Here is a 19,409-nt window from a genome sequence, read left to right on the forward strand (position 1 = left end):
CCGACCTCCTTCAATTACTCAGATGACCCCCTAATTCCCCTGAAAAGCCCTCCTGGCATCCCTCTGCTCCTGCCCCTTGATCTTCCTCCTCTCCTTCTTCTTCTCAAACTTCTTCCTCTTCTCCCTCCCATACCTCTCCGGCGCCGCCACCGCCTCGATCCTCCTCTTGCTCAACCTCGCCTGCCTCCTTTCCCTAATCTGGTCGCCCACCTCCAGCAACGCCTTGGTGTACTCCGCGCTCCCCAGCTTCCTCTGCAACACCTCCATCACCGCCACAGCCTTGCTCTTCAAAGCCTCATACCTCGTCTTGAAAAGCTCGTTCAACGAGAACGGCGCGCGAATGGACGGGTCAGTCAGGTTCCTTAACGGACGGAGAATGGTCCTGACCGAAACCTCGACCGTCTCCTTGGGGGACTTGATGCAGAACGCTTCGAGCAAATCCATCGCCGCAAGCTTGGACACCATCGCTTCGGGCTTGGGCTGGCGTTCTTTTCTGATGATGGAGCAGAGCTTCCAGAAGAGGTACTTCATGTCTGCCTTGCGGGAGACAGACTTGTCCACTTTGTCTTCTTCTTCGTCTTCGTCTTCCTCCTCGTCGCTGTCTTCCTGTTCGGTCTTGCCGGACTCGAGGTAACCGCCTAGGAACTGGAGGACTTGGACAATTTCCTGTGAGAGAGTCTCGTCTAGCTCGACGACGTTGAGGATGCCGAGAGAAAGGCGCACCAAAGCGGTGACGTCGTCTTCGTCGAGTTCGAGGCCATACGAGCCCTTGAGTGGGAGCTTCGCATCCCTGCCAGAGGTTTTGGCAAAGTCGGTGAGGTACATGGACAAGAGTTTTGTGGCTGTGAGTTTGACGGTTGTGTTGGAGTGCGCGAGGCAAGTCTGGACTTCGGTCCACAGCTCGGACGTGCTCGGAGCGAGGGCCTTTTGAGGATGCTTGATAACAAGCGTTTGCAGAGTGTTGAGCGCAGTGTTGGCAAGCTCCCAGTCGGCCTCCAGAGCGTCGTCATCCCCAAGAACCTGAGTAATTCTGTCAACAACCAGAGCCAGGTCCTTCTTATCGTTGAAATTTGGCTCCCGGCCTTCAAAGTAGAGACCCCAAGCATGAAGCGCGAGCTTCGAAACAGCAGGCTTGTCATCCTGTTGAATCCATGTCCTCAACAACTGCATAAACTTGGACAACCTTTCCTTGTCAGCCACCCGGAAAGATTCCTTGAGCAGCTCACCCGCAGAAAGACGGCACTTTTCACTGTCATCGTTGGCCAAGACGAAAATCAACGGAACGAAGCACGTGGCCACAACTTCTTGTGCGAACTCATCCACCGATTTCTTGAGCAACAGATTGATAACCTCCATAACAGAGATTCGTCCACCTTCGCGCTCATACTTGAGATTGGCAACAATGAACTGGAGCTGCTTTTCCCACCTGTTTCTCTTTTGTGGATAGTCTCGGAGGAATTGGAAAAATGCACCGCGCGCGAGATCTCTGGTGTCCTTGTCAGGGTTGGTGATCATGATAGTGCCGACGTAGTCGAGTGTGTCGTAAACAACAGCCGTTTCCATCTTGCGGTCCAGGACTGACCGCAAGAAGTTGAAGGTTACATGCCGGTACAAGGGCTCGGTGAGATCATCCTTCAGCTTTCCGAGGAGCATGTCCAGAGCAGCATCCTTGATGACAATCCCCCTCCTGTCACGCAGGATAACAGAGATGAGCTTCAAAGCTGCTTGCGCCAAGTCAGAGGTGGTGGTAGGCGACATGGATATGGCCTTGGTAGCTTCCTTCAGCGCAACTTTGTACAGATTGGCAGAGTCGTCGTTCTTGAAGGGAACCTTGACAATGACAGTGAGTATCTTGAATGCCGCGATCTTGACATCTTCTTCCGCGGAGAGTACAGCATCACCAAAGATGGGCAGCAACTTGGCGATATTGGCAGCAGTACGGAGGTGGTCATGCTTTCTGAACACAGTCCGGAGAACATCGATGGCAAACCTGACAAGCTTGTAGGTGTGCTTAGCCGTGACACCGCCATCGCTCTTCTTCGCAGCCTTCTGCACGATATATCTCTTGAGACGGGGGTCCATCTTAGGTTGCTCCATGGGCTCGTTAGACTTGTAGACCTCCTGAATGACCTCATAGCAGAAGATCAGGACATCTTGCGAAGCGGCAGCAGGGTTCTCAAGAAGACCCTTGGTGATACGAGTCAGCAGCTCATCAATCTTGCGGACGGTACGGACGTCCAGCTTCTCCAACAGCAAAGACTGGAGAGGCATAGTCAGATCGCTAAGGCGACGGATGGAGGCTGTCTTGGCGACCAACTCCATGGAATCCTGACTCTTGCTGCCCTTGACCTCCTTCATCTTGCCAGTGTAACCTTCGGCATCCTTCTCTTGACCTGTGGCACCGAAGATATCGTCCATGATGACAGCCATGATCTGAGGCAGGCAGTAATCGAGATCACCCTGCTCGAAAGCTGGGATAGCGACCAACAACAGAGAGTGCATGGTGTAGGACAGGATATGAAGCTGGTTGCCTCTGACGAGAGCACCACGCAACTCCTTCAGAATGAACCCGAACCTGTGAGCACCGAGGACACCGGAGATCTTGGCGAGCGTGTCTCTGGCCATATCGCGGGATTCGACAGACTTACTCCTGAGGATATGGCAAATATCAGTCAAGACACCGGGGAGCTTCTCGTTCAAGAGGTTATCCGGGAGAAGGACGAGCAGCTTGGCAATGATAACGCCCACCGGTACTCTGGAGCTGACCTCCGTCTCATCCTTCTCGTGGATGTACTTGAGGAGGGGAGGCAGGAAGCTGCCGACAATCTCGGTGCTGAGCTTCTCCTGGTCAGGAAGTGTGCTCGCGAGGCGGCACTTTTGTACCTCTCCATCCACCTCCATAGCGTCACTTGACTTCTGGTCAAGGGCAGTGCGGAGGGCGTCCACCTCCCTCTCCAGAAGACGGATGACTCGCTTCTGGGAGTCAGGCTTTGACTCCACAAACGAGACGAATCGTCTGAGAATAGCTCTGTATTGTTGCCATTCCAAAGAAAGGGTCAGGCCAGAAACAGTGGTAATGGCCTGCGCGCCGAGGCCATGATCGTCGCCACCCTCTGGATGACCAAAGATGAAGTGCTCAAAGAGGGGAATGAAAAACTGGCTGATGTGCTTGCTGCGGAGAGGTGTCTTGGCATTCACCGACTCCAGCAAGCGAAGGGCCTGCAACTGCCTTGCGACAGCCGGACTGAGGACGTGGAAGAAGAAGGCCTGGTCTGAGTCCTCGGACGAAGGAACCAGGGGCGTCAGATCGGAGACCATCTCCCATTCTGGGAGGCCAGCCACGAGGGCACCAAACACGCGTAGAATCTCGCGTCTCACAGTCTCTGACTCCTCCTTTGATCCAGCGTAGATGGCTGGAAGCAGGATATCAGAAACCACAGTGATAAAGGCTTGTTGCTGGGCGCTGCCCCAAGCATCCTTGGCTGCCCAGATAAACTTGCACAACCCATCGGCAGAGTTTGTCGACAGGACACCAAATTCCTCATCCTGCTGGATGTAGAAGAGCATGTTGTGAAGGAGAGGCATCCATTGGTCCAGAGTAAAGGGCGTCTCCCGATCTCTGGTGATGGAGTTGAATGCGGTCAACCGGACATTGTAGTCTGGCTCATCCAGACGCCTTGGCTTGTAAGCATTGAGATCGCGGCAGGTATCCGCAATCTCTTGTGCCCATGTTTCTGTGGATGCAAACACTGCGAGCACTTCAGCCAAGGTCTGCCTGTTTTGCCTGTCCTTGAAATAGCCAAACAAAGAGGCCACCGTATGATAGACCTTGCTCTTCAGTTCAGCATTCCCCTGGAAATCTTCCAAAGCCATGAAACCCTTGAGAATCAGCAGGATTGAACCTTTGATCTTGGGGCTGACCATCCGCGAGGGTTGGTTGAGCAAGAACGTGGAAATCTCCACTATATCCTGGATGCTGGTGGATGTCTTGACGATAGGAGAGAGTACAACAACGGTATCAACAGCAGAACCCAAAAGGTCTCTGCTAATATCGCGCTGGTCACGAAGAAGACTGCTGATTTTTCCGAGAATGAGGTCGACATTTGGATCTAAGAGCTCAGCTCTTATGAGTTCATTGAACTCTGACTCCTGCGCAGATGCCTGAGCAAGGCCGACAAGGGTCTTGATCATTTCAAGCGCGTATATCTTGACATCAGCCTTGGCCTTTTCCATACCAAGCGTCTCCACGACATTGGGCACAATGCGCCCGTCGATGGCCAAAAACATGGCTGTCTTGGGGAGAGCAGCCCAGGTACCGAGCAGCTTCCAAGTAGCTGATACGCCCTGGGTAGTCTCAACGGCAAGCTTCTCAATCCGAGGACTGATGATTTCCTTCACCATAATGTCTTGATACGGCGTCCAGTCAAAGCTTTGCTCATTCTGGAAGAGCTTGCAGAGACACTTGAGAGAAATCGTCCTGATAACCTTCAAGAGCAAAGCATCCTTCACGTTCTCAGTTTCTTCGGTTTCCTCGGACTCTTCCTCCCCTGTCGTAACACCAACCTGCCGGCAGGCGGAGATGAGACAGAGGAGAATTGCATTGGCAAGGGACTCCACGTATGGGGAGACCGCACCGCCGAGCTCAGTGATGACAGCCTCAAGCATATTGAGCAGACCGACCTGCTTGCGAATGGGCAGGATTTCCTGAGAGAAGAGCCGTTCATTCAGCCCCTTGGCATCAACGACACGGATGTTGCGCAGTGGGCCAAGCGCAATGTCCAGGAAGTCGCCCATGTCGTCCACAGTAAGCTGCCGAATAACTGCCAAACGTGTCGCATGAAGACCGTGCCGGCCACTGCCTGCGCCCTTCTTGGAGATCGTACGGCCGTACAAGAGGTGAAGCAGAACAGGCATAACGGCCTCTCGCTCGTTTGGCTGGATCTTGTTGTCGCCTTGGAAAAGGACAGTAAGCTCGTTTTTAAACCTGGCCTCATCAAGGAGGTACTCCAGATGCTCCTGCTTCTTCTTGACCGCATCATTCTTCCATGCCAAAATGGCCTTCAAGGCAAGCTTTTGCACCTCGATATCACCATTTGCCAAGAGCTTCAGAAGTGCCGTATAGACCTTGTCGGCTTGATAAAGCACTCGAGGATTGTTGAACTGTGAAAACACACCAACTAAGGCTTTCCGGTCAGGAAGCGACCAACTCGCTTCTAACATTTCTTCAGCCTCTTCCTCGGTGTCTTCTTGGTCTTCAGCCGGGGTCTCGCCATCGCTCATGAAAGAAAATAGATATGGCACTAGGTTTCTTGAGCGTTTCTCAGCCAAGCTCGGGATAGCGTTCAAAGCTTTGAGAGCCATGCTGCGAGCCCTTTGCGAGTGGGGATCAACGTTCTTCTGACCCTCCTCGAACTTTTCCATCATGCCCCTGTACGGCTCCTCCAAGGCCTGAGCGATTGGCTCAGCAGTTCTATGCAGGCCTTTCATGTTCAGGCATTCAAAGTCGGTGAGCGGGAGGCGACGTGGATCCTGGGGCTTGGATGCACCTGACCACCGTTCGGAAGGCTGATCCAACCAGTCAAAGGCCAAATCGGCCAAAACTTCCTCGCCATGCTTAGACTCGGCAATTTTTTTCATGGCTTCCACCGAGTCATCCCAAACTGGAGCAAGAGGGACGGTCATCATACCAAACAAGAAGGCTGGGATTGCCCGTATGAGCCAGGAAGTTTGATCAAGATGAGCGTAGATTTGTCCCAGTTTTCGAACGTGAACAGCGATCGTTCGTACGTTTTCCAAAATCAGAGACAGCTCTTCACACTGAAGCATCGTTGCCAAGGCTGAGTTGGAATCAGGGGTTGACTCCAGAATTTCCAGAATTCGCAAGGACGCAAGCCGGAGTTCATGAGAGGGCGCGGACAAGTTGTTGACGAGAGACTTCACTAATGGGTCTTCCTCCTCCTGCATGCTGTCACTCCCACTGCTGGTTTCTGAGCTGCTGCGTCCCTTCGCCTTGATCTCCATCAGATACGCGAGCAGGGCCTCGAGGAATGCCGGAGAGTGGCAGAACCGCGGGGTAGCTGCTCTGAGAAGAGGAGCCAGACTTGGATCTACCGACCCAGGGGCAGCACACATTCTGAGATAGGCACGGAAGCCATCGCTCATAATGAAGTTGGCCTCATCGGTTGGTAAAGAGGAGGAGGGCCGTAAGGCGAGCTTTAGCTTCTTAAGCAAAACCTCGGCGATACGTGCATTGGTGGAGGGATGGACTGTCGTAACCTCCAGCACCCGTAAAAGTGCTGAATATTTTGGCAGACATCTGTCCCTCCACGTCTCCGCATCTTTCCCAAAACCACCACTCTCCGGGAAAGGGGTGTCTTCAAGCCGTACAAACTTGTTGACAATCTGATCTTGCCAGGATTGTGGGAGAAGGAAGCCGTCTTTCCCTTTGACCCGCGGCAGGCCCCCATTTTCTACCATATGAGGCAGAAGCACGCAGAGCATCTCCTCGTTTGAGTTTCGGGACCAATGGGCGACGACAAATCTATTAAACGGTCAGTATATCAGCCTTCACCAAGTTAATGGGTCATACACACTTTTGAAAGTCTTTCAGGAAGAGCCCTCTGAACCGTTCAGGGTGGAGATCGGCCAGATAGGAGCAAAATGGAATGTACCACCGCATTAATGGCTCCTTGGTCGTGGTGTTGTTGAGTGTTGACAATGATGGCAGCAAAGCGTCTATTGGTGCTTGCCCCCAAATTATAGCTATCTTGGTGATTAGGCGGTCCCATACTTGGCGAGGCGAGATGGCCTCAATCCTTTCCTTGACCTCACCCAGCTGCGTGAGCTGTTGTCCCAGAGCTTTTACAAGAGCTGACCAGTCGTGAATCCGGTTTCCCCTCCGTACACCAGCCGCAACACCTAGGAGCTGCACAAATAACACTGGGCGTGTACCAGCCGTAGCCTCTTGCACTATGCGTGTCTCGATCGTCTTGAAAGTCTCGATTGTTGTATGGTGAATGATACTGGTAAGCACACCGCAGCAGACATCCGTCCATACTGTTTGCTCAGGAAGGTCAGCTTCCCCTTCTGGCACATCCCGCACGATAGCTGCAAAGACCTCCGGGGCAGTCGAATGGACGCCATTGTTGGGAGCCTTGAGCGCCTCGGCAAACATAGTCATGATACCCTGGCTATAGAGCTCATACTGCCTCGTCCCGGCCACACTCTCCAGATCCTTCCTCACATGCTCCACAAAGAGCGGTAGAGCCTTCTCCTTGTGGCTGGGCGCCGCCGCTTTCTTCACCAAGAAGCTCATTGCCTCGGCCGCAAACCGAGCAATATGTCCCGGAATCTTCGCCTTGCCCATCAAAGGAGAGACCGCATCGTATGTGGGTCGGAGGTCAGGAACGACTAGTCTCGAAAGATATTTGAAGAGGAATGCGAGCGACGCAAAGGTCCATTCGATTGCTTCTACATCGTGAACTTTGCTCGCAAGCTCCACGATCAAGCCGAGAGCGCGGGGGTAGTGTTTCTCGAATCGCACACCGAGATCATGGGCGAACGCAGTGACCAGGTCGAGTAACGGCTCTAAAGAATCCTTTTGGTGCGTCGAGATGGCCTCGGCCAAGAGGTCCATAATCTTGTCTTCATGATGGAGAATTTGAGCGAGGGAATCGGTATAACGGGTGACTTTTAGCCTGAAAGACACATAGGTCTTTGACAGGTTGAGTTCGGCCCATCTGTCGAGGCCATTTCTGAGGTAGGAGGTACTCGCTTCGAGATCTTCGGCTTCGAGGTCATGGCGGCGCACTTTGCGCAACGGATCGAGCGAATGGAGCTTTGAGATTTTGGTACTGAATGATTCCCATCTGTGATTCTTTTCGTGAGGCGTCCGCTTGACGCCCCTTTGGGACTTAACAATGCGTCCGGAAGTTGTGGACGGCATGGTGGGTGGTGATCTGGGCTGTTGGTGTTTGCGAAGAGAGCCCAAGAAAGCCTTCAATCGCGAAAACACCACCGCGAAACAGCACCTTGACCTCTGGAAATTTTTTGGCAAGGGTCTGGGGCCATTGAAGCTAAGATAAGCCGATATGCGGATAAGAGCGGGTTGGTGGGGGCAATAGGACATGTAGCTTTATTGCATAAGTACCGTAGACATTGTTGCCATGTGCATACTGGACAGATGCATATACGGTTGTACGCCAATGGGGGCTTAAACACATATCTCGTCTTGTGACATCATGTCCACCACCACCGTAACGAGGACTCCTTGAGAACTAAACGAATTGTTGGGTGTGCGCAATAAAAATCATCGCATTGGTATCTCCGTCTAGATGAATCAAATCCCCATCCCATTTATCTCCTGCCTACAATCAACTGCTCTCATGAAGCATGAAACCAAATACCTCCCATCTAAGTAAAGTTCCACTCCTTGAACGCCTCCCTAAACGCAGCAACGTCCGCCGTCTCCTCCTCCTCAGTCTGCACCACATCCTGCCAGAAAGTCCGATTCTCCAGTTTCAGCAACTTCACCATAACCTTGCGCGGATACTGCAGATCAAACCTGATCTCATCTCCAAATTGCATCAACAAACTCTTGCCAATAACCTTCCCGCCCTCGACCTCATCATCTTCTTCCCCCCAGATCCAAACCCGGAAATAATCCCCTTCCACCTCATCCGTGGTCTCAAAATCCTTCACCACAAACTTCCCCAGCTTCATATCCTCGGCCAACACGCGGAACCCAGCCTCCACCAGACCCTTGCTGACAAGCTCAATCGGCACAGGCAAAAACTGCCAGTGAGCGTGAATATTCCTTGATCGGCTGATTTCCCATGTCACAGCCCCGAGCTTGTGCTTCGAAAGTGTTGATACCATATTCTGAAGTGACTCCCGGAACCGCTTCATCTCCTGAAACGTGGTCTTGGCCTGCTCGTCCCCTAGCTCGGTCTTGCTAAGCGTCGCTACGTGGTCAACGGGCGTGATGACGAAGTGACCAGGAAAGTTCAAACCGTGCTCCTTGTAAGTTTCGCTGGTCGTGAGAGGGCCCTTGGCAGTAGCAAGATAGGCAGCCTCGCCGATACACCCAACCATGTGTGTTGAGAGATTTGGATTGCACAGGCAAAAAAAGCATTTCTCCGGTCCGGGTGGCGGAGAACGCTCGCGGTGGCGACGGTGACTCTTGCGCTCATGTCGCGAGTCTGCATGTGAGAATCTCGAGAATCCGGCATCTTCAGCAGACCGCTTCGTGGTGGCAGGCTTGTAGAAGGGGGTCATTGTGCTCCCGGCGGGTGGTGTGATAATGGCATCTCTGTTGAGGGTAAAGGCGTACATCGACTTGGCCTTGGCAGTATTTCCCCACGGTGCCAACGAGATAAAGCGTGTGAGTTGAATACCCTTGTCCTGTTCCTCCTCTGCCTTCTCAGGAAAGAAAGGCTCTCTCTCGAAGCAAAAGTCATCTGGTGACATGGACAGGTGATACTTGGGCTTGAGGGCGGCGCAGAGTTCCGCAACCGCTGGGTTGGAAGGGGCTGTGGTGCTGTTGATGCTCATCTCCTTAGCCTTTGAGCTATTCTTCCAGACATCGGATGGCCAAGTTGTTGTTAGGAGAATGTCTGCACTGTTAGCTCCTCGGAGACTCTTTGCATCGCCTTCGGTGTGAAACGGTGAGATCTGTTCCTTAGACAGACCAGCAATAATGTTCGAGTCAAGTAAGCCTCCGAGTGTGACTATCCGGACACCTTCAGATGTCTTTGTGGTTGAGCGCTTCCCGAGGTAATGAAGATTAGGGGCAATTTCCTCGTCTTTCTCGATTCTCTCGACCACACGTGGGGGAAGAGGAACAGTGCCAACTGTGAAGTACGTTGGGCAAGGGATTTGAATCTGCCCATCCAAGATCTGTGTGAGCTGCTCATCATCCTGTTCGCTACTGAACAGGTTGCCCGTCACGATGGCAAAACTGAAGGCGTTTTTCGCATGGAGTGTAGCTAGTTTGCTGAAGGCTGGTTGGAGTTGACCGTTAATGCTGCCGAACACGAAGCTGATTTGGTCAGTTGATGTGGCGTCGCTGAATTGAAGGGTACTGGGAACTGACATTTTGGCAGCCATCTTGATTGATAAAGATGATATGTGATGAGAGCAGATGCTCTGAGAAAGAGGATGAGGATAAGAGGCTGCCGGCCCCCTGAGGTTGTTGTGAGACGAAATGTTGACCGCCGATCACAAAAATTACCAATTAAATAAGATATCTTGAAAAATTGTGAGATGGTTTCCTCTTATCCTTGAACAAAGAAAGTTGATATCTCGATTCCGTGGTTGGTAGATTTGAACCGCTCTCATCTCACAAATGTCATAAGTGGAAGGCACGATCTCACTCACAGCAGGCGCGCTTCAGCAAGCAATGACGCGCCTCGCCCTAAATTTCTTATCGCTTATCTTCCACCGAAGCTCTCTCCCGCCTTGGCACCCTGATCCTCCCACCTCCAACCCCAACCCGCAGACCCACCAGTTCACCAACCTCCAACCTCAACCTTCTCGAAGCACCATTTCACAAACGAAAGGTCCCACCCCCAAGCCATGCACAAAACCACCCGCCCCTAATGCAAATGCACACCGCACCGCAACATCTCAAATCACCAGCATTTCCATCCCCGTCCGTCCCACCCCCCTTTTCTCTCGCATTCCCCCATTGTTTACATTTTCCCCCTTTAGGCAACCGATCACCTGTCTCGCAAAAAGAAAAAGCGGAGCCCACACTACCTATCCGATCCGAGAACTCCACACCCCACACAACCCGGGCTCCGGTCCGCATTCCGCCATCCCAGGCCATCGCCGGGCTCCACACAAAGCCCGGACCACACCACCCCGGAACGGCTATCTCAACGACGACAGGACAAGGGGTGGAATTTTCTAGTACATAGTTGGTTACAACCTCACCCCTTACCCACGGCTATATCGTCTCCAGGGAAACGTTCACCTCAACGAAAACTCTGACATGTGTTCTTTTCTTCCATGCGGTAATGGCCGACATGAAAACCATATCCACGGTACAGGTAAAATGACAACCGGAGAGTTTGGAACGGAGGTATAACACATCCCGTGTTATACACTCTTATACCCATCATATCGTAGTTGTGAAAAACTTTTTGAGATTGCAGCCTCTCATTCTACCAGCACGCCTTTCCCCGTCCATCTCTGATCTACACTCTCCATCAGCTGTTGCTTCTTGCCAACCAAGCATAAATTCCTTGCCACATCACCGCCCATCAAAACCCACCCGCTCTCACTCGTTGCCCCGCGAACCCCAGAAACCATCACCCGATCCGACAGTTCAAAAAAAAAATCCATCCCCACCGGCGGCCATCCCGTCATCCAATATCGCAACCCTGCCCTGTCTTAAACCAATACAAAGAAACGGGTTAGGTTAGGTGTTCTCCGACAACCCTCTACTCACCAAACCGTTACATTCCCACCCGCTTTGCAAATTTCCCCTGAACACAAAACACCCATCCTTGGCAAAGGGCCCAAGTGTTTGACATGCAGAGTCCAAGTTATGCTTCCATGCTGGGTCACAACTTGATGAAAGATGAAGTCACAAACTTGATGACCACATGACGACGGACATGCAAGTCAAAGCACAACAAGTGCGACAGTCGTCAAGTAATTTTTAAACTTCATTTTGTTCTTGTTTTTTGCTTCAGCCTGTAAACTCGCTAGGTACAAAGCTACTTCGTAACAAGCACCCGTGGCCGTGATTTTTTTTGTTCTGATATTCCCAAACAGTGAAAAAAAAAGGAAGGGCGGTTTCTCGGTTCGAGTTCTCCATCATCGCGTATCATGCTGATTGATGGCTCGCCAATAAAAACCCAATCATCCATCCAATTGCTGTATGTTGCCAGAGGGGAGCGATGGCAATCACCCACACAAAAGCAGTACAGGAGTTTCCCATGATGTCCAGGCAAGGGGAGCAGACGAGGATGACTTTTTACCACAGGGATATCTTGTTCACCAAGATCCCAGGGCTTTCTAAAGCCGTTATTCTTCTGTCCCATCCCATATTTCTTCCATCTGATCCTGGCAGGAACTTGAACAAAACTCATCTGACAATCAAGTCGTGAGCCGCAGTCCGTCGCAAGTAAAGGTTTCTCCTCCCATCTTATGCTTCCTCCCCTCGGACCAGCAAACAACACCAAAGATGACCCCTTCCTCCATTTTCCCTGGCCTCCATGGTAAATAAACCTGTTGCAAACCACTGCAGAACGCATGTTCGTGGAATCGACGTCTGGATCCACCGTGCGAAAACGGTTTACCAGGAGGGGTATCTTGTGTGTAAATGCTACAAAGAAAAAAAAGACAAAAACAACAATTTTGGTGTGGTTTCGATGTGTGTCGGACCGAACCGGGATATTCTGATCAGTAAAGTGCTTTTTCGTACAGACGTTGATAAGGGAAGATGAGGTGCCCGCGAATGGGCTGATGACGCGCAATCGTAACAGCTCTTGAGCGGCGAGTAAGATAAAACAAGACCGTTTTGCTGTATCATCGTGATCGCTAAACATTATGAATACATGCCAGTCCACGCCGCAATGCGGACTGACACTTTGACAGTACCGAAGAGCTGATAGGCATCCAAAACATGATGGGCCTTTGCTGAAGTGATACATGCCAAAAGGTGGCAAGTAATGCCGAGAAGAAGAAACAAGTATGCTGGGTTTGTCGACGATCGTGAGGGTATCAATCCTACCGGAAACAAACCTGCACCCTACTCAGTCGCGATGAGAGGGCAGCATGTGTACGAATGAGGTATGTGACATAGAAGACAAAGTGGCTGCGGATGAGCCTGCTCCGGGAAAGCTGTGGTTGGCGAGCAGAGGTGACAACTGCTGAAGAATAGGTAAGGATGCAGTGTAATCCAACAAGTATTCCCATGAGTGATGTTGGTCTTTAGAAAGAGACCATTCGTCGTGGAGGCCCACGATCCGCTCCAAGTGGCGATTGTCCAAGGTCCGCAAACTCACAATCACGGCTGATGGCACGACCTGGTCCAGTTGGCGAATCCTGGATCCGATCACCAAATGCATACGTTTGCGCACGACCCAGCCCTTTGCGCTGCTGCTTTAAGCGGCCCATCAGCCGCTCGCAAGTCTTCTCGTGCCCAGCGGCGCCCATCTCAACATACGCCCGAGGGTAGCAGCGTTCTTGGTGTTCAGAGAAGAAACCACTATAACCCCCGTCCAGAATGTAAACATCAGGGTATGTGAGTCTCGGGTAAGCCTCCTGGTTCAGTTGTCGGTCCTGGGAACGGATATGGCGAGCCATGAGCGGAGCACGGTGAGCAGAGTATTCGCAGTGAAAGATGAGAAGGGTGCGCCCTGGCATGGGAGTGCGAAACAGATGGTCTGCCAGAAGATCCTTATCATTGTAGTTGATGGCGCCATCAATGTGACCACCCTCATATTCGTACTCGAAGCGACAGTCGACGATCATCTTGTGTTGGTACTGGTCGCTGTATTTGCCGTCCAACACTTCAAGCATGGTGTCGCGGGTAATGCGAGGAATGTTATCTTGTTCATCTTCGGGCATGAAATGCGGTAGCAGTGGCTCCTGGGTTTCCTCGATTTCGGGCAGAGCAGCGTCAGGCTCCTTGGGTTTCATAATCTCCTCGGCGCTTTCAAACATGCTCAGTGAGCGACGAGTCGTCCACCTCCGCGGCCGGCCGGCAGGATTCGAAGACTTGCGAGAGTGGCTGATTGGTGATCCGTTGCGGACACCGCTAAGACCAGGCAAGTTGAACTGGGGCCTTGGGCGATTGCTTGCCATGATCATGCAAGGGCTATTAGCACTGAGGGACCGCCTCTGTTGAGGAGGCGAGTCCTGAAAACATTCGCTCAACGACATCGAGGTCGAAGGGGAGGAGCCGAGCTGCACCTCACCCCCGAGCTTTAGGGAGGGGAACTGGTTATCACCATTGGAACGACCCGGGATGGACCCCGTAGTGTAACCTTTGGCACGGCTGAGAGATGGCCGCATCAAACCAAGCTTTCTGCGGGCTCTAAAAACGCAAAACCGTTAGCACCTTGTAGCTGGGGATCCGCAGGGCTGGGAGCGCGTGTCATTAGACTTACTCGGCACCAACGGCCTTGGATGTATCCATGACAGTCTTTTGTGGGATGGGAGACTCCATCATGATATCATCACTCATAGGAATGCTCGGTGTTGGAGATGCCACTTCGACATGGCCCGCAAAGGCACCCTTCTGCGGCAATGGTGACATGTCCATCATGTCGACATTACCAGGCGACGACGATGGTGCCAATGGAGGCGTGGTAAGATATTCTGCACGCACACACATTCGTCAGTCCAACCACTTTGTGGCACGTCTCTCAACCACACCCGGCTTACCACGAGACTTGAATCCGTCCATCATGGTGGCCGTGGTAAATAGGGCGCGACGCGGCGTCGGAAACATGGGGCTACTGCAACATTGCGTACACGATTAGTTATTGGACGTCCATGCTCTTTCCGTCCAAAGCCTAGGTCCAAACACTCACCTGGCTTCATTGAGCTTAAAGTTTTGTGACAGGTCCGCCGCCAACGAGGCCGCGGGAGAAGAGCCTCGGACGGCCTTGATGTTAAAGTACTCCGGGTTCTGACGTTGGAAGATATTCATAGACCCAGGACCCAAGGGGCTGGGACCCAAGGGCGGACCAAACAAGTTCGACTGGCCAAACGTGGGAGGCGCCGGCCGGATGGCGGCCAACGGTGAAGAGGTCTCCATGGTGGCTCCAAGGTTCTCTTATCGCATGTACACAGCAGAGAGGGTTGGTGAATGATGCTATCGAAGAACTCAAGAGGTGAAATCGGGTGGCTATTTTTGACGTGGAGGCACAATGTCTGGATGTCGTGCAGTGGGTGGTGCAGCAGCAGCCAACAGTCGAGGGTGTCGAGACGGTGGATGGTGAAGCTCTGAGCTAGCCGTCGCGGTTGGCCAATGCTGCGAGCTGCCACTTTCTCTTACTGAAATCACGAGAGCATTCGTCAAGGTGTAAAAGGATGTCTTGAGGTTTAAAGGTTGAATTCGGTGCACTGGTTGCTGGGGTTGACCTCAGTTTTCTCGTCGTCCGGTGCAACGCGGGCGGTCTGTGAAGTGCGTTTGGCAGAACCGGGATGGCTGAGGCCAGTCAGTAACGAGGTGATAGCGGGGTTCCGCTCCGGTGGGTGCAGCCAGGGCAAGGAGCTGACGCCGGGAAGGTGCTCGGTTGCTCTCGTCGAGATCGCCAGTTGCCCGTCTAACTGTTGCCGACGCTGCTGTATACCAGATACTCGTGAATGGAGAGGGAATGGGGTCGGATCGAGGTCGATTTTGAGAGTTTTATGACGTGCCGCCCACTTTCTTGTTCAGCTCCAAGTTCTGGTTCTTTGCAGGTGCAGAGGATGGACGGTCTGCCAAGTTATGGACAAGGGGTGGCCGGGGGGGTGATATGCAGCAGCAGGCTGACTGGCCGGGGCGTGTCGGACCACAGAAGGTCTGGTGTGGAGGCTAGAATGGAAGTTCTTCTACTCCCTGGATATTGTTTTGCTGAAAAGGAGAGCTTCTGGATAAGGTATCCCTTCCTACAACCAAAGCTGTTCACCGTATACCAATGTCGACGACAACGTTACACACCCAAGGGCCTGTTGAGGGGCGAGGGCGAGGCTACAAGATGGGCAGCAGGTGGTTAAGAAGGAATTTTCCTTGCCGGCGTCGTGCACAGCATCGACAGGGAAGCCCAATCAAGCAGGGCAGTTGATTTTCTTACGGGTTGTCAGGGGAGACTCAACTGGGACCCAGCCTGGCTGCTGCAGCTGCTTAAGCGCAACGGGGGCCCTGCTTTGGGAATTGTGGAGCGCTGGAGCAGCTTCCCTGTACCCGCCGCAGGGCCATGGAAAAAGGTACAAAGTACTTTTGATAGGTACCAAAGTACACCAGTGCTTGTGAGAGCCCAGCATCGGCAAAACCTCACACAATCGAGGTACATTTCAGCATGAAAACAGCCGCCGTAGGCAGCTGTTCCATTTTGTATGTTCCGTGATTCCGATTCTCTCTCCATGCGCCGCTTCCCCCAGTGGCTTCTTCATGGGCCCGCCACACCGTGCTCTGGGGCAGCTGCCGGCGGCCTGGCGAAAGGGTCGCTAGCAGGCACAGCAAAAAGCGCGGAAGTCGGTCGTCCATGTAAGTGGAGGAAGCAGTGGGCCAGTAATGGCCATGATCAATGACACCGCGACGACAGCAAATGCAATGAGACATCTGGGAGACAAGAGACAGTTTGAGAGATTGTCTTGACGTCCAGAGCCTGGCCAGGGCAACAGTTCAAATGGCATGGGTGGATGGCATCTGGCCTCTCGTCATCCCATTCTTCCCTGAGGCTATCCACAGTCCAAATTTCTACCCACATACCCATAGGCATTGACCGGCCTGAGAGTCTTCAATATCCCGACAGGCTTTGGCCGGTCGCCGGTCAGAAAAAGCGCCAAATAATTTCCTAGATCTCCGAGGGAGGAAGATCTTTAAAAAGTCGGCTTCAAGCCACCAGATATCGTTCAGAAGTCCCAAAGCTCTAAGACCCTCGCACGGCACCTCTCAGTCCTCCCTTGGGATATTTTGTTGCAGACTCAGGACCCGATCTTGAAGCTTGTTCACAAGGTGACTGGGAACGGCCTGAGAAAAGGGGGGTTGTATGTACATGGAGCCATCAACCTCCCTACAGCTTTTGATGCTGACCCAGCAACCGTCCTATTCGGGTAAACATCCCAGTGCCTGGGACAATGTTTCAGAAGCCGTGGAAGATACTCCCAGCGAATGACATGCCCGAAAGGTCATTGGGATCCAGTATGTATTGTTAGCGGTCAAGCGCTGCAAGTTAGCGCTTCTACTCCATCACAGTGCATCTCAAAATTAGCCCAGCAGCGAGCAACGGACCATTGAGATGTCGGAATATCGACTGACGGCCGGCAGTTCATCGTGGAATTCACAATTCAGCCAAATGCTTCGTCCACATGTCAACGACTCTCATCAGGAATAAGAAACCATATGCGAAATGCATGCAAAGACCTGCCTGACCGTTGAAGCTCATGGTCGCAACAATTGGAAGCATCACCGAACGAAGCCGACGCACAGACCAAACAGGAGCTCCCTAGCAATAAACATGCGGCAAAACAGTATCACTGTCTGTGCCTCACAATTCCACACATCTTTAGACCAATGACCGTCTCCAATTGCCCGCCTTCCCTTGCCGATTGCCCTCGGTTCCTTTTTGGTCCATTAGCTATTGTCAAACTCTCGATATCTCCAAACCCAGACACGCGCTTCTCCGGCCGCGTCCAACTCTGCTGGCAGCAACGGCATCATCACGATCCCCAATCTACAACAGGATGTTGATCTTGGCAATGACGATACCGGTCCCATGTCTGGAAGCATTTGTCCAAGATTCGAGATGAGAATTGCGTCAGAGAATCGCTTCGATAAAAGCTTGCCAAGGCTCGCTCCAGCTACAACCCCGGCCAGAGGGCCCTGGCCCCGCTTCTGAAGTGGCCGTGTTGGACATCAACCCTCTCCAGCCGCGGGCCTCTCTCACCTGCCATTGGCTACCCTACTGGGAGACAGGCTGTATGTGAGGGGTTCTCTCGTCTCAGACTCATCAAATCAGCCGGCAGAATACAACTGAAGCAAATCACGGTTTCCGGGAAGGGAGGAAAAATGAGGTTGCGGGGTTAGTCAGACAGCAGCCCATGACCCCAGTTTTGTTTCCGCCTCGGAGAATTCATGCGGCTCCCAAGAACATATTCTAACGAAACGAACGATATACCGAATGTTAACATCGGTCTCCTTCCTGTCGAGCGACCAGAGGGCATATCGAGCAATGCCTGGAAATAGCACAGCGTTGCTTGGAGTGAGGGGCAGTCCGCCCAGCCTCAGCCTTCTTGATGGCCCAATTGGGAAAGACGTCATCCTCTTCGGCAGGGCTGGGGCGCGCTTCGGCGCTTTCCCCAAGCTGAACAAGATCGCCCGATAGCGTCTCGAATCCCCATCCTCTCTGCCAATCGCCTTTCAGCATTCTTTCCTTTGACCTTGTCAAATCGCGACATTCAGATCTGTCTGATCCGCCCAAGAACCAAGGAAAGAAGGGACGGTCAAACAAGAGCCAGAATACAAAGTCAAGCAGCGTTATGAATGACGTCTCGTTTGTTTACATACTTGGAGATGCCATCGCCAACTTCAACAACGTTGTCTGTCTTCATACCCCGCTCTGTGGTTTCGATGCAGGGCAGCCCAATGACTCGCATAATCTTTTGAAGATGGAGAAGCCAGCTCAAGCAGAAGCGGTCGGATCTCTATCCAATGGTTATCCGGACTGACATCTCGGCGCAGGCCCAGACGCGCCGGGACTGCCGCTTCGGTCTTCAACTCGCTGCGGCCCAGCTCACATCAGCCGCGCCACAAAAGACCACGCTGAGAAAGTCCCGCATTCCTCCGCCAAAAGCGGATTTCACCATGGAACCGTATGAGGGGGTTGGGCTCCTTTCTCGTCATGGGTCTGTTTGAGAAGCTGCATGTGAGGTTACTAGAGACTTCTGCGGAGTGCAGCGTACGACAGGTGAAGCTCGGTTGTTGGGGAGAAACTTGCCAACACATCGCCGTTGCATTTACAGTTCGCGGGGTAAAAGTAAACAATGAAAACGCGAGAAGCAACTTCACATAACACACAAGACACAAATTTCGTGCCGCCTTCGCCGCGGGGTAGCTATCGCGCATGCTCGAGGGACGCGGTGTCACCTGATGAACGAGCAGAGCTCCCCTGAGCTGATTGCCTCTTTGGGTATCAGACGCTCACCTCGGTGAGCTCGAGGTTGGTTGAGACAGTATCTCCCAAAGACATGTAAGTTCTCAGCGAGATTTTGCTCTTTAATGTTCAGACAACGAGAGCCAACGGAAATTTTTTTGGAGCTCTTACAGTATCATGAAAAGACAACCACCACCATTCCACAGGTGTCTCAATAAAGATGCCTGCCACAACGTCGTATGGCCTACACACTTCCTTAGAGACAACACTTTCCGCTAGCACTGGTCGCTAGGAATTATCTCTTGGCGACAACACAGGATTTCGGCTCACTGGGCGGCGCGGCGGCCAACTGGCCCTCTGGCGATGCTTATTCCCCACAATACTGCTTCCCGCTGTCAGCGCCGCCTCACCAACGGCGAGGCGTGTTTGCCATTCCGTCCTTCGGTTTCCTCAGAGACCGGCCAGCTACGGCTAGCGCGCACAGCTTTAGTTGGACAGCGAGTACAAGCAATGACAACGCAGGTTCGCTGCCGTAGAACATGAACGCGGCGGCGGCGGCGGTGCTCTAGTTACAACGACCCCCGCAAGGAT

At 52.6% G+C, this 19,409-nt stretch overlaps 3 protein-coding genes across 3 annotated transcripts; all 3 read right to left on the reverse strand.

The window, feature by feature from the left end:
* Positions 1–30: 30 nt before the first annotated feature.
* PODANS_1_4630 (uncharacterized protein) lies at positions 31–7,945 on the reverse strand (the record flags this gene model as incomplete). The annotated part of the gene is made up of 2 exons (XM_001912630.1): positions 31–6,541; positions 6,594–7,945. 2 exons carry the CDS (start codon positions 7,943–7,945, stop codon positions 31–33), a joined length of 7,863 nt encoding a protein of 2,620 aa, XP_001912665.1.
* A 467-nt stretch (positions 7,946–8,412) lies between these two features.
* PODANS_1_4640 (uncharacterized protein) lies at positions 8,413–10,107 on the reverse strand (the record flags this gene model as incomplete). Its single annotated transcript, XM_001912631.1, has 1 exon — positions 8,413–10,107. The coding sequence occupies one exon, from the start codon at positions 10,105–10,107 to the stop codon at positions 8,413–8,415; it is 1,695 nt and encodes a 564-aa protein (XP_001912666.1).
* A 2,835-nt stretch (positions 10,108–12,942) lies between these two features.
* On the reverse strand, positions 12,943–14,776 carry PODANS_1_4650 (uncharacterized protein; the record flags this gene model as incomplete). The annotated part of the gene is made up of 4 exons (XM_001912632.1): positions 12,943–14,050; positions 14,124–14,334; positions 14,401–14,471; positions 14,730–14,776. 4 exons carry the CDS (start codon positions 14,774–14,776, stop codon positions 12,943–12,945), a joined length of 1,437 nt encoding a protein of 478 aa, XP_001912667.1.
* Positions 14,777–19,409: the final 4,633 nt, after the last annotated feature.

The sequence above is a fragment of the Podospora anserina genome, chromosome 1 (genome assembly GCF_000226545.1).
Source record: "Podospora anserina S mat+ genomic DNA chromosome 1, supercontig 1".
NCBI classification, from domain to species: domain Eukaryota; kingdom Fungi; phylum Ascomycota; class Sordariomycetes; order Sordariales; family Podosporaceae; genus Podospora; species Podospora anserina.